Below are 15138 nucleotides of genomic sequence, written 5' to 3'. Positions count from 1 at the left end.
TGCAAAAGGAACTGCGAGACCGTTTAGCTTTCAAAATAATCCACTAAGATCTTCAATTGATTTTTACTTGAAATCAGCAGCAGTATGTTGACTCTGACAGGGTTCACTTTATAAATGTCTCTTAGTTGTTGATTTTCTAACTAAATGTAAATAATGGAAGATGTTATTCTTTCTCTCGTTTAATTGCTTGTGTTAACAGGCAATATTTGTACTTTTCTCCACCTGTGCCAACTGAAATATAAAACAAAAGCTAAGAGACAACAGCTATAGATGAGCAAAAGCAAAATGTTGAAAGAATAGTTGATAATATTCCAACCAAGAACAAATCAAGGACCTTGAATGGCTAACCTTGGGACTTAAAATGAAACAAAAAGGAAATCAGGGAATCCTGTCACATTTAATTTTGTGTAAGTCTTCTGGATAATGACGCATCTCAATAATGATACTTTGATTCTAAGTGATAATTACAGCAAGAATATGGTCTTGACTGGACAGACTATAACATCACGTCATAACCCTCCCCCCAATTAAAAACAGATTTTCCCTAACTGAAATGCTAATAAAAATGTGCTCTCTTCTCTTTTGTAACTCATGTGTAAAATGAATGTGAAATTGAATGATCACATTGAGCTTAATGTATTATGAACAGTACTATCAAAATGTTAGCTGCTAGAGCAGTTGATCAAGACAAAGAAGACATTCCAATAAATATGCAAGTGTCTAACAGAAGTAAGAATAAGATTTTTTTAAGCAGTTACCGTTCACATATCAAAATGGGATTGAAATGCCAAGATTAACTTTTAAGATGAAAGAAATGAATGTACTGTTAAAACTTCTGAACGCATCACTGTATGGCGGTGGAGGCATACACGCAATCACAGCCTGAATGAGAACCCAAGCAAGTGACTTTGACCTTTCTCAAGGAAGACTGGAAAAATATAATAAATAAATTAACCCCCAGTGTTGTGTAATATTTTGACCTGTAAAGCTTTTTTGGCTATGCAACTTTCTTTTCTCCATCCATTTTTCTTTATGTTACCATAGGATTAAGTGTAAATTAAGTAGAATATGTAGCTTGCTACCAATTTCGTATTTTGTGCCAGCAATATTCGCAGTAATGGTTCCATGTTTTTTCTTCTCTCTGACTTTTCTCCTTATTGTGTTTTGGAAAGTTAGGCCTGAGCTCAAAGTCAAAGAAGAGGTTCCTTGGTTATCTGTTAAAAAAAAAAAGATATGTTAAATCATCACTATACTCTTTTTCTAGCAAACTGAGAATATACAGAAACTTATTTTATCTATTGAGCATGAAACTGAGCAAACTCAGGGAGGCAGTGAAGGACAGGAAGGCCTGGCGCAATATGGTTCATGGGGTCACGAAGAGTCGGACACGACTTAACGACTAAACAACAACAACATTTTATCTATGGCCTTAAAAAACATAACAAAGCTAAATAAGCAGTTACAAAACATTTGAAATGCCAATTATACAATTTCAATTTAAGGTGGTAAAATATTACACACAGTGAAGTAATTTACAGTCTTCTCAATCCTAGCAAAACCACGTAAGTTAGAGCCACATGTGATTCTTCTACCATGTAAACATACAACCCTGCCTAAACATATAATGTGGTGCAAAGTTTCAGATTTAATTCAGAAGGGGCATTTTAAAATGACAGAGAGTAGGAAAGCAACTCTCGTTTCCAACTCATTAAGGCATCATCTTTTCCTTAGATTTCTGCTGCAGCTAAATGATCCTGCAATCAGATGTAGTTGTTTTAATGAATCGGGCAGGTCCTGATTCAGAGAACACCAACATTGCATAGCCCCAGTGTGGAAGCAGCTTGATAAGTATTTATAAAACCCACTCCTGTACCTCCAAATTCCCTGTGTCTTTTTTTAAAATAAGGATAAGCAGTATGACTCATAATGGAATTATATATGCAGGCCCATTATCCAACAGTATACAGAGTGTTGCCAGGATTGAATAGAATACATAATGTCTGAACTGTCCCTAAAATACTGGTTAAACCCAAAGTATAATTACAGAAGTCTGTAGCCTACCTCCCTCATTAGGCAAGGATGGCATTATCACAGGGATGCTGAAATCAGAGAACTACACACAGTCAAGGAATTTACGAGACTTTCCAAGCCAATCTTCTTTTCATACCATTTCAGTTCAAGACTGCAGCAAAACCCAGATTAAAAAAAAACACAGGTGCCTGTATTTAAATAGAAATATGTACCAGTTACAAAGCACTCCTTGCAGACCAGTTTTTAGCATTCAGATTTTCACAAAATTCTTTTTAAAGACATCTTAGAATCAGATGAAGAGGCAGATGAGGAACAGAATTGTTTAGAGTATACCCTGCCACAATCTTATACAGGGACTCTAGTTGGGGGTAGGAAACCTTTGAATTTGAGCCAAAAGCTTTTACATTTCCTTATTACTGTACACTATTAGGCAGAAAGCTTTGCCTGCTGCCTTGATTTACAGAAGATAAAACAATCACTACATTTATTCTCTATTATCTTAGACCCAAATCCAAAATTTTTAATAATTTAAAATGATATGTAAGCATGTCATGGTTGTACTTAAAGGCTAAGAAAAAGAATTATCTATATCCTTTTAAGGGAAGAAAATCATAAATGCTGTATGAAATGTAATCACGCATATCAAGTTACAACCCTACAATTAGTTCCTTAATGTTTCACAAAGGAAATCCACCACCAGATGCATGCTTGGAAACTCAGGCATTGTATTCTCCACCCTACCCTGATGTTTGTTTTAGAGCTACGTCCAACCTTCTGTTCTCTAAGCTAAGTCACTGCAAGTTGGTATTTATCTAAAAATAAATTATATAGGCTAAGTATATATTTTAACAATAACATGGAACAGCCATATTGTCTTCAATTCTCAAAGGAAACTGCAGCTTAAAAAAGGAGGAACTTCCCACCACAGCGTTTTAGAGTGACTGTCAACCTCAGACAGAATGTAACCTTTTTATTCCATTGCCTGTGATGGCTGAAATTAATTCTTTCTTTTGTGTACCTTGAATTAATTATCTCACAGTTTATCGGCATGGACTGGAAAATCATCCCTGGTATCTTGCCCACCCCTTTCAGTTAAAAACCAGTGGTGAATTAGAATGATACGGCATGGAAGAACTGGGATTTGGGATAGAAGGAATAAATACACACCGCTTCCTACAGTCTTGTGTCACAGCCAAGCACTAACGCGCTGCCGGAAATGCAGAAAATATACACAAATGCTCACAGAATGGAATCAAGAGAGCTGGTCATTCCCTCCTTAAGTACAAGCATCAAACTGGAGGGAGGAACACTATCTTGTCTCCTGTAGTTGTCTTTACTTCATCAGCTGAGCCCTACTCTATTGCTGCATACCCAAACACAAATCTATTTTTCCTTCAAAGGATGCTAGCTGCTCCTTAACTTCTCCACAACAGCGAAGTATTTAAAATCAAGGACAGTAATCAACCCTAGTATATAATACTCCATCGCCATACCTATACTTCACTAATGAGTTGGATGAATGATGTAATCTGAAATCCCAAGGCTCCAGGAAGGCCCATAGTCTTTATGGTCCCCCAGAACCCCTCCAAAACCATCCCTGAATTATAACTTAATGTGCCAACACTGGAAATGTGTTAGATATGTGGAGGGTAAATTGTATTGATTGTGTTTATTTAATCTAGCCATTATATTAATATCAGAGACAATAGCAATTTGCAGAAAGGGGCAGTCAAAACATTCAAGAGAGTGAAGCAACTTTCTCATAGGAAGAGTTTGCATCATTGTTTACTTTATGTTGGGGAGAAAAAGAAGAAATAATAGAGATGTATACAATTATATATGATGTCAAGAGAGTAGGTAGAAAGGAATACTCTTATGTCTCTTATATACTAGAATCTGGGGGTCAGCCAGGGAACTTGAAACATGAGAGAGAACAGACAAAAAACATGTATTTTTCTGCCCAGTACATAGTCAATTTTTTGGGTTTAGAAGATTAAAAGCATTCAAGGTAAGGGTCTAAATGGCTACTAGTCATGAGATGAGGACCCTGTGATCCTCCAGATGCTAAAATATAATTCCCAATATTCTCTACCATTAATCACAATATTTGGTACTGCTGGAAGGTATAGTTCATCATTATTTGGAAGATTTGTTATATACCGTCACCACTAGTGATACGCAAAACATTCTGAATTTGAATCTTTAATTTGAAATGCCTGCTTTGAGTTTGAAACAGTTGTTTTGAACAAGAGGCAGTTGTTTTGCACTTGAAATGGACTGCTTCAATTAATTTGCAAATATTTCAAGCATGAAACTAAACGTTTTGAACTAGAAACAGAGGTGTTTTGAGCTTGAAACACTTCCAAAAGTAATCCAAGCAGCTCATTAGGAATGCAAAACAACTTTTTTGTTGTTGAAAGGGCGTGTTTGAATTGAAAATGGTTCAAATTTGAAATGTTTTGCATTAGTCTCCACATATTCAGGGAGCATAGCATGAAGGTACTGTTTAAGTGGCTTCCGGTGTCAATTGTGTGGCAATGTGAGAATTGGATCAGATAAATAATTCCTGTTACATTAGAAGAGCTCTTCTTAAATTCATAGAATACCTTAACACTGTTCTTCACTAAGAAATTAAAAAATACCACAGTTTTAAAAGAACAGGAGGAAGGCCATGCTTTTAGAATACTAGCAATGCAATAAGTACCACTGTAGAAAGATTGTCTTGGCCCTCTCATTCCCATTTTATCGCTTTAGTGTATTACCAGCATGTTAGATAGGTTTTTCCTGACCAGATATGGACTTGGGGAGGGTCGGGGAGGGTACACAAGGGTCTGAGGGGGTGTGTAAGAGGCACTGCGTGGGTTGGGAAGGTTGCACAGGGGTGTGGCACAAGTTGGAGAGGGTGTAAGGGGTGTAAGGGGATGAGAGTCAGAGAGGGTGCATGGGGGTGTGCAAGTGCCCAGTGCAGCGCAAGCGCAGGGGCCTGGGGAGGGCACACGGGTGGGAGAGACTTACCCCAGCAACTTGCAACCTTCCCTGCTAGCTTCCCCATTGACTTTCTGGGGAAGCTGGCAGGGAAAGTTGCAAATGGTCATAAGTGTGAACAGTTGCCAAGCACCCAGATCATGATCACACGACTGCAGGGGTGCTGGGATGGCCAGAACTCCAAGGACCAGTCGTAACCACCATTCATTCAGCACCATCGTAACTTCAAACAGTCGCTGAACAAATGGTCGTGGGTCAAGGACTACCTGCAGATAAGGGATGAGATACAGGATGAAGAGATATCTGTTTGTAACCTTATAGGAGATGAAGAGTTACTAAGTTTATCTATATTTGTTGTAATGAAGGTTGGAAGTCACTTCTTTATATGTTTCTTTTCTTTTTCTTTATCATATTCTTTCTTTTCTCTTTTCTCTTTCTTTTTCTTTTTTCTTGCACTTTTTATTCCTTACTATTCTTTTTTCTTTCTTTAGTTTGTATTAGTTTTTACTATTGTAATCATTAACTGTAACCTTAATAAAAAATATGCAAAAAAAAAAGGGAGAGAGAGACAAACATACATGAGCTTCAGGCCTGCCCTCTCCATACTCACTATTTCCTGGTGCATCATGACTGAAATTGGCCTGGATTTCTTAATCCACCATGTCCAAATCCAGAAAGTGTGGTTACTAGGACAGGAACAAACTCTAAGAGAATTAAAATCATGATTCAAAGGATCCAGATACATGTTTGCACTAATTCAGAAGAGGTATATAGGGGTCGGGAGGGTGAAAGATTTATATGATCTGAAGAGAAACCAGAAGAAATGCTAAAAAGTATAATCCTTAGGAGATAGAAAAATACTATAACTCCAGATATAAAGGATTAGATTTTAGAGGTGTCTGATCTAGCAATTTTTGAGAAAATTATATATTCTGTCAATCAGAAAATGCCACCTTCTCTCTCCCTTTGGAAAAAAAAATTGGACAGGTTTCATGAGCATTGAAAGCTTAGTTTCCCCTTTCAAAAATGTATAAAATTAGGTGAACTTGGAATATATTTGTAATTACAGGGTTTTTTTGTTTTTTCTATGTTTTTATTTGTTGTGTTGTTGTTTTCCTTTTTTCTTCACGTGTGGGGAGTTGTTCATTATTTGTTCATTTTTTATTTCATATATGTTTGAAAAATTTGAAGGAAAAAATAAGTTGGGAGGGCAATGTCCCAAAATGTTTGCTTCCCTCAGACAGAGACTAGTCTTACAGTAGTTATATCCTGTATGTCTCTGAAAAACTTTATTTTCTGCCTCTAATTAGGCTTGTAAAAAAAGTCAAAATGGTGGCCTTGACCACACAGTGTACCCCACCTAAAAAGGGCAGAGCTTTGATCACCCAGTTGTGACTGTCATCTGTACTTTTTTCAGAGAGAGAGACAGACACACGCTCTGTTGCAGTTACTGCTGGAAGGGGATGAATCCCATAGACAAGTGTTTCTCAACCTGAGCAACTTTAAGATGTGTGGACTTCAACTCCCAGAATTCCCCAGCCCCCATGCTGGCTAGGGAATTCTGGGAATTGAAGTCCACATATCTTAAAGTTGCTCAGGTTGAAAAATACTGCCATAGAGCAAATGAAGCACATGACCAGGGCACAAGGACAAACTCTAATTGCCACCAAAGTAGCAAGAAGGTTTCTTGGGAATGAAATGACAGCTGCTGGGACCAAAAGTGGGGGCCATGAGAGTCCCTTGGGACTGCACCAACTGGCTTGGTAATGGCTTGGTATCCCCTTTATATTGTTTCAAACAATCTAACATGACCTCAGTGAAGTAGTGGAAGGCTACCCATTTCTCCAGCATCAAAGATGAAAAACAGGGCTTTCTTTTTTTGTGTTAACAGGCCAGGTTCCACACTTGCAAAGAGGTGTTTACTCTCTTTTGCATGATCCTGGGGAGTGATCTGAAGACAGTTTAGATGCCTTGCTATTGCTAAGCATAATACTACCAAAGAATATCATCGGTGGAGCAGAACAGGCATTCTCAGCTCTAAAACAGATTGAGAATTTCTTGTGGAACACCATGCCAGAGCATGGGCTCAGTGCCTTGGCAATGCATTGTAAAATCAATGACTAGGGAAATTCCAGACTTTAGTTGTGGAATAATTGAACTTTTGGCCAGACAAAAGAAACAAGAAGCCATCTTCCTATACATCAAATGAACAAGAAAAGTAACTGGAGAATTCCAGTGAAAATGAGGGGATGGGGGGAGGTATGCCTTCTGAACCAAGAAAAGACATAATTCTTATGTTTAATTAGAAAATAAAGTTATTAAAATGCATGGCTTAAGCATCCTTCAAGCTTTGCAAGAGAGAAGGATAGACATAAAAATGAAAAGTATTTGTCTCTCCCACCATCTTCCTGGCTGCACCTACAATTTGTCACCCTGCCCTCTGCCTCCTCAGTCCCATTAGGCACCAGTTGTCAGCAATTACCATACTTCCCCAGTTTGGAGATAGCTGGATACTAATTAGCACAGGCATTATTGGCTGAGGTTCAAATGAGATGAAGACAGAAAGGAGTGGTCAAAAGGATGGGGAACTGGGTCACAAGGCATATCTTCATTTACTTACAGGACCAAGTGCCCTATGAGGAAGAGAAGCAGCAGCAGCAGGTGAAGAAGTGCCCTTCTTCTGTTCTTACCAAGCCCATCAGAGCCAGCTATCCTGTAAGAAAGAGTAATACAACTAAATACACTGGGAGTGGGGGAGTTCATCACAACTGGTGCCCATATATTATTTTCTTCTTTTTCTTCTGTGTTTTTCAGCCCCACCAAGTAGACCAGACCAGGTAATCAACTTCACAGAAAGACTAGAATGACACTTTATTGAGATTATCTATAATAACAGAACCTTACAAGTCTGACTATGCTATACCTCCACCATTCTTATAACCCAGTGAATCAGAGAGACGTCTGCCTGAGCCATTTCTGAATATTTCTTGTTTCCCAGGGCTTAAAGAATGTTTCAGCCCCCTTTGCCTAGGTAATGTTTCTTGCATATTTCTGTCAAGGTCATCTACAGGGTTATATCTTGTAGAGTATATGCCTGAGAGCAGGGATTCTACTGTAAACCACTTTTTTTACATAAAAGCAAGGTGTAAATGCTTTAATAAATGCATACATTCCAAGTCAGGTCAGTCTATGATTTCACAGACCCCAAGCAAATCATATTTATTAACAGAGTCAGATTCAGAGGTTACAAATATACAATGGTTTTCTGTTATGCCTAAACCAGTTTAGGCTCTTGTTCCTTTTTTACCTGCCAAAAAGATTTTGCCTGATAGTGAGTTCTATATTCACAGCAAGAATAGCTTCAAATGCATTCTAGATGATATATCTGTGCTATATTCATATAACTGAATCGTTGATTAATATTCATCTAACTGAGTTGATTGATATTCACATAACTAAGCTGTTGATCAATAAAAGTTTGCAGAACTTGCCTGAGTCAATTTATCTGCCGTCAGGCAAAAACTTTTTGGACATGAGATTTTATCACTAGTAGTGGGCAAAAAAGGAACAAGAGTCCATTTATATAATAAATATAGTACTTTGAAACACAATCTTTGGGCCGCTATACTCTCCTTTCCCCATGCATAAGCAGTTACAGATAAACAAGACCAGAAAATGGAAGCAGAGTTGCACTGCATGAGATTACTAGATCAGCAAAATTATTTGATCTCTGAGTTATGGTCCCTTCAACCATCAGAGATCCAAAAGAAAGTCCTGGGGCACACCCAGTATCAGGATCAACTGGGTAGAGACTTCAATAAAACACATTTTTCATATATGCTTCTAAAATAATGGCTGGTAATTACCATGCCTTCATATTCAATATAAGCCAGTTTACTAAGTCTTAGAATGTTGTCCTGGTTCTTTCAACAAAGGCTTGCATGTTTTTAATTACCATTAACAGATTGTACAAAAGATGTAATTATTGTGGTTTGGCTCATTTGTTCTAGTCATGTTGATCAAGTAACATCAACAACAAAAGTACATAACTACTGACAAGCAACCTTTCTTTGTCCTTGGAAACAGATTATAAACCAAAACCTAATAGGGGTGAAACCAAACCAGATGTTGGAGATTATTAATTCAATAATTATGAAATCAGCTGCCACATTTTTTTCTGGAACACCACTGTGGCTGCATGAATTGAGTTCTAGAGAAATTGAGGTTCTCTTTGTTCTGTTCTTCCATTAGAAACCATACCATTCCCATCCATATTGCATCTATAGATTAGGGATTTCTAGAAGATGTACTTGGAGATGCACCTGATGCCAAGATTATTAGTCAAGTTTACATTTGGGAAAAGTAATGGTAAAGTCAGTAGGTATTCAACTGTCTCTCATAAATGTACTTCAAATTCACGGAACAAATAAGTAACAGTAAATAAATTTGGTTGTAAATATAATTAAGAGGATGGGAAATTTATGTGTATTTATAAAAAATAACAGATGAAATAACTGCTTCATCATTAAAAAGTTCCTATCAGAAATCACCTTCTGGCCAAAATATACAAGGATCCTACATTACTTAATAACAAAACAGATACACCTGCAATGCTCAACTACAGATGCTAAAGAGATTTCTGATTATAAGATGAATACAGAGAAAGAAAAGCCATCTTGAATACCTTCTGGACCAAAAAAGCAGGAGATTCAACATAAATAAATGAATTAAAAAATAGAGCTAAGCCAGTTGTGGGATCATAAGGATTAGATACTATAGCTCAGTGTTTTTCAAACTTGGCAACTTTAAGATGTGTGGCCCTCAGGATGCTGGCTGGGGAATTCTGGGAGTTGAAGTCCACATCTCTTAAATTGCCAAGTTTGAAAAACACTGCTATAGCTTCTAAGACTCGTCTTAGATTCAGAAAGGTTGTTCTGCACAAAGTAAAAAACAGAATATGGTCATGTCACACAGAAATTATAACTACTAAGAATCTAAACTATATGATGAAAATTCCTCTACAGATGAAGCACAATGGGGAAGGTTTCAAGTGACTGGAATTGTGTTACTGTCCTCTAGTGATACAGGATGAAAGAGTTGACAGTGAAGATTACATTTTCCAGAAGTATCAAGAATTGTGACCTGCTGATAATGAGTAGGACACCAATAATTACGCTGCTCAATTGATGCCAGCAGAAATGACTAAAGAAACCATGGATGTTCTGTGGTTTGTTAGTGTAATGTGTAAACTAGGAATTATAGCATATTCCTTTTGCTGCAAACCAGCTCAAAAGTTGTGTTATATTTCTGAGAAGCCTACAATCCTGATTCATATGTTACAGTAAAGAACCCATTAAAAAGCTTGTTTAGACATTTCCCATAATCCCAGCATTTAGTTAAGTACACTTTACTACAATAATTATCTTTGTCATGACATATTTCAGGAAGAGACTATTGTTTCCTTCTATGACTGTGTTTATCATAATACATGTCTCTGGAAAGAGCATCAACACTATTTGCTTTTTAAAAATATATGACTAAATCTTAATCTCCATTCTTCATTAGTTTATGGTGCTGTTCTATTCTGTTTGCAACTAAGATGCTTTGGAAAGAGAATATTTCATTCATTCTCTTTCCAAAGCATCTTAGTTGTAAGTTAGTTCAGAGCATCACTAACATGAACATTTTTACTACAGCAAATTTTAGTCACAGTTTCCCCAACCCCTAATAGACCATATACTCATTCTGAAGATAATTGGTGTTGAAAGCCACATGAACAGAGAGAAGTGACAGAGGCTAAATTATATTAAACAGAATTTTAGGACATCTACTAACTATCCTGAAATCCATTTCCAGGTCTACAGCAAGCTTTGCAGACATCACTGTTGCTTTGCTGAAATTGCTGAACTTCAGAAAGATGCTATAGAATGAAAATGAAGAAAACAACCTTGGACAAAGACTACCACCAGATGGAGGGCTCCTACCACTATTGTCCAAGAAACATTGTGGAGCTATTCCATCTTTACCTTTTTAACGAAGTTTCAATAAGCAAATGTTAGGATTTCAGGGGAAATGCATAAGTTTGCAAATAGAAGAGTATCTAGATGCTTCCCTCTATTAACCCTCTACTGCTTCAAGGATAATTGCATGATAAAAGCCATGTCTGGATACACCTGACAAGTACAGTAAGTAAAAAAAAAAAATGGATCACATTGGTAACTTCAGTTCATTTCATGATCAGCAATTAACAGTTAAAAAGACAGTAGGAATGACATAGATCTACAGTACGCCAACAAGATGCTCTCACAAAATCACACCATTGTAAGGATAGATTCATCCCAGAATCTGATTCTATTATAGATAATCAATTATATGGACTTCTTTTTTCTTATTTAAGCATCAAAATCAATTAGCAATTGAAATGGGGGGGGGGGACCACAGACACAGGAGTAGCATCGCTTCCCTCACATCTTTAAGAAGTTTCTTAAGAAGGAAAAGTCAAATGTACCATCAGAGTAATCCCAGAACATGGAACAAGGAAGAACAGACAGGCTTAAACAGAAAAGGAGCCTTTTGTTTCAAATCTATTTTGTAATGGAAAATAAAATGATTCAGCTTCTGAGAAAGTCTTCAACTGAAAAGCGGTGGACTTAAAACATTACACCTGGATTTGGCACACTGTGGAGGTTTTCTCAGCTATTTTCAACTGAGTGCCTTTTCTTGCTATCTCCCCTGAGGGGCCCATGCCATTTTCTAATTGGAGGAAGATACCTATTATGTACATGATGTTTTATAAAAAAAAACGAGACTCCTGTCTCAAGGGCTTACAATCCAATACAAGCGTACACGAGAACAACAAAGAAAGGGGATGAGAAAATAGATAACTGAATATCCAGGCTAGAGAAAAACAAGAATACATAATTGTTTCAAGTGAGTATAGTTTGATTTAGTTGTACAGCTGGAACTGTAGATATAGGGCACTTTCTTCCCACAAGTCTTTTGTATATTGAGCAGTTATTTGAAAGAATGCTACTCCTTAGATGGAAAATTCAAAGCAAGGTATTTTCTCTTTTCAGCACAAAGGGTAAGATCCTAGGAAGTGAAGGAGGCATGTGCAACAGAAAAATCATATCCATCACAAAGACAAAATAATTCAATAAAAATCAGTATTCACAAGATCTTAGATCAGACTACATCAAATATTTCAACCTATGTACTACACAGAGATGATAAACCTGTGTATCTTCAGATATTGCTGGCAATTGGCAGTACATCCTACCACTAGCTATGCACACTGGGGCTGCTGGGTTTCAGAAACATTTGGGAGGTTAGATATTCTCTATCTCTGCCCCAGTATATGCTTTAAAGACAAATTATGGCCAAGGAGAGAAGAAATATCAGGGGAAAGATGACTTGGAAGACATGGAATCAACTTCAGCCCAGTCTGCCACAATATTTGTTCACAAAATCACAATTAGCCTTGTTTCTTGTATCTTTGTTTTTATCTTCTGTTCATAGCTATTGTAAGGATAAACGAAACTGAAAAATACTTCAAAAATTACACACTATATAGACTAAAGAACAACCAAGCAGTTCTTTTGTCTTTTCAAAGTACATCTTTATTTGAATTCAGCATGTTTCAAGACTATGAACTAGGATTAATAGATCTGGGCTGCAAAAATCCATACAATCCCTAACTGGCAGCAAGGAGATGCAGATTTTGACAGTCCAGATCTGGTAGCCGTATTATAAATGGAGTCCCAAAGTAAGGACTATACAGTGAATGTCGGAAAATAAAGATTATCTTCTTCTTTGCCTATGAAGCTGAATACAGGCTCTAAAGCAACAGTTTCTGAGCAAAAAGAAAAAAAAGGGCATTAATATTTTCTTTCTTTAAATACTGAATTTAATCTAGTACATTTTCCCTAAAATGTCACTCATTGAGTGGGATGCACGGTGACTAAATTTGCAATATGAATAAATAAATAAAAAATTAATTAATTAATTAATTAAATGCTCTATACAGCCTTCTGAAAATAACTTTATTTCACAGTGCTTTTAAAATAGCACATCTCTGCCCTAAATTTCCCACCTCTTAAAATAACATTCTGCTACAAAATCAGCTGACACCACCTCCACTCACAATGTAGAAGTCACTTGCTGATAACAAACCCATTTGTCCTCTAAAGAATTATTTTACTTGCTTCAATACACTAAAGAAGGACTCAGAAATGGAGGACATTTTAACAACTTCTTTATCTGCACAGCTTTATACATCTAGTAATTGACTAATATACTTCACATTTGCACAGCATTTCACATCTATTATCTAGTTGTAACCAAGGAAGGATACAATAGTAGTCTTCAAGCACTGAAAGGACATTAAGGAAGTCAAGATCTGCTTTCTCTTGTCCTTGAATGCAGGACACAGAAAAATAGACATGTTACAAGAAAGTAGATTCTGACTGAATGTTAGCAAAAAGTTTCTAACAATAACAGCAGTTTGATATTGGAACAAATTACTCAGAGAGGTAATGGACTCCCCTTTAGTAGATGTGATCAAGTGGAGGCTTGACACAGCCATCTAGCTTTAATTTGGCTTCCTGTCCTGAGCAGGGCATTGGAGTGGATGGGCCCCTTCCAGCTCTATGATTCTAACTCTTACAAGAATTATCTTTAAGATGAGTTGGTCTTATATTCTATATACAGAGAAAGCTTCTTCTCAACAAAAGACAGCCTTTTATATATTATTCTTTTTATTCTTTCAAGTCAGCGCCTTTGGGGCATGTATTTATCCTGCATCATGTCTGTGAGTTTTGCATATGATTTATCTACCAAGCAGAAGAAGGGAAAACATACAATGAATGCTATCTGTCTCACCAAGTAATTTCTTGTACACATAAACATTTTCTATCAACGGTTTATTACACAGGTGCCCCTGTCAGAATGAAGCATTACATTTTATATACTAAACTACTGCACTGAAGCTAAATGCCTCTAGTTTTCCTTCATGTTGATCTGATACCCTCTCTCTCAGATTCCAGAATCAAAATGAGTTCATTAATCCCATTACCATATCCAGGCCTAAATGTATTACTGTAGTTTTTATGCTTCGTGTGGGCTCCCATTCTTGTCATTTGGTGTCAAATGACTTTTGAATGACAGGGACTGTTCCAAGATAATGCTCTCCTTTTCATTTCATTTGAATACTTGTTTATGCATTATTCCAGCATTGTCTTGGCGATGAGTTGGAACTGAAAGCCCTTGAAAGTACAAAACAAAAGCAGAGGTCAGACCTAAGAGCAGCTGGAGAAGGAAATCTCATGAAGACCTTCCTCCGCAAAATGCCAGAAGAGACCACTGCCTCTGAGATGAAGGTCTATCCCTTCACTGAAAGTCTTGAGATCGCCATTGGCATGGGCAACCGAAAAGAAGGCCTCTTCACTTCTTCATCTCCTTCTCTTTGCCCTCCTGCTTTGCAAGGAACGATGCTGAATCACTAGCAGCCGCCGCCACCATCCTCTCAGCTTCACGCGACACCCTCCCTCCCAGCGGTGCAGCATCAATTTTACCCCTGCCACCTCCTTTTTTTTTTGTTGGTTAAGCAAGAAAGCTGTCAAAGCATCTCTCTGCTTTATTGCAGAATAGGGTGGGGAAGCTGCCCCCAAGCTTGGATTCAAGAGGGTGGGGAAGATCACGCTCAGAAATTTACCTGCAAGCAGCAAGTACCGCCCCCCATCCAAGGCTGTGGCTCCCTCAGGGTCGTGATGCTCCAGCAGGCTCCTCTCAGCTACAGGATGTCAACAGCCCAGTCCAGGGAACGACCCTCCTCCGCGGATCGCCTTCCAAGCCGCCCTTCCACAGCTGCACCTTCCGCCCTACAGCCCGCCAGGAGACGCCGAAATACTGTACAGGAGGACGCTGCAGCAGAGCTGAGAGGCCGGAGCAATCCACTCTTAGTCTGAGAGGGGGAGGCAAGCTGACTGATCGACGAAAGCAGTTACAATAAAAGCGGCTTTGGGCTTTCACGTGCTCTGTGCGGGAACGGCAGAGGAGGGGTTTGCCCGTGGACTCGCGTGCCGTGCCATGGCCGGCAAGAACGGCCTAAGGGAAGAGGCTACG

At 38.0% G+C, this 15138-nt stretch overlaps 1 protein-coding gene across 2 annotated transcripts in view; it reads right to left on the bottom strand.

Annotated features, from left to right (window-relative positions):
• The window catches only part of TTLL7 (tubulin tyrosine ligase like 7), a 74875-nt gene extending 59973 nt beyond the window's left edge, over positions 1-14902 (bottom strand). The window contains exons 1-4 of one of the 2 annotated variants that reach the window (XM_088153698.1): positions 14729-14902; positions 7637-7729; positions 2062-5282; positions 1083-1214 (exon numbers count right to left, since the gene is read on the bottom strand). In XM_088153698.1, coding sequence (XP_088009824.1) covers positions 1083-1214; positions 2062-2086 — 157 coding nt within the window. In that variant the 5' untranslated portion in view covers positions 2087-5282; positions 7637-7729; positions 14729-14902. The remainder of the gene's footprint in view (positions 1-1082; positions 1215-2061; positions 5283-7636; positions 7730-14728) is intronic. The other variant, XM_088153697.1, reaches the window with a different exon arrangement.
• Positions 14903-15138: the final 236 nt, after the last annotated feature.

This window comes from Python bivittatus, unplaced genomic scaffold, assembly GCF_059951505.1.
Source record: "Python bivittatus isolate LINGU-HERP-01145 unplaced genomic scaffold, Pbiv_v1 ctg000700_np1212, whole genome shotgun sequence".
In the NCBI taxonomy this organism is placed as follows: Eukaryota; Metazoa; Chordata; class Lepidosauria; order Squamata; family Pythonidae; genus Python; species Python bivittatus.
The sequence above is the reverse complement of the archived record's forward strand: the minus strand, read 5'-3'. Positions and strand labels throughout refer to the sequence as shown.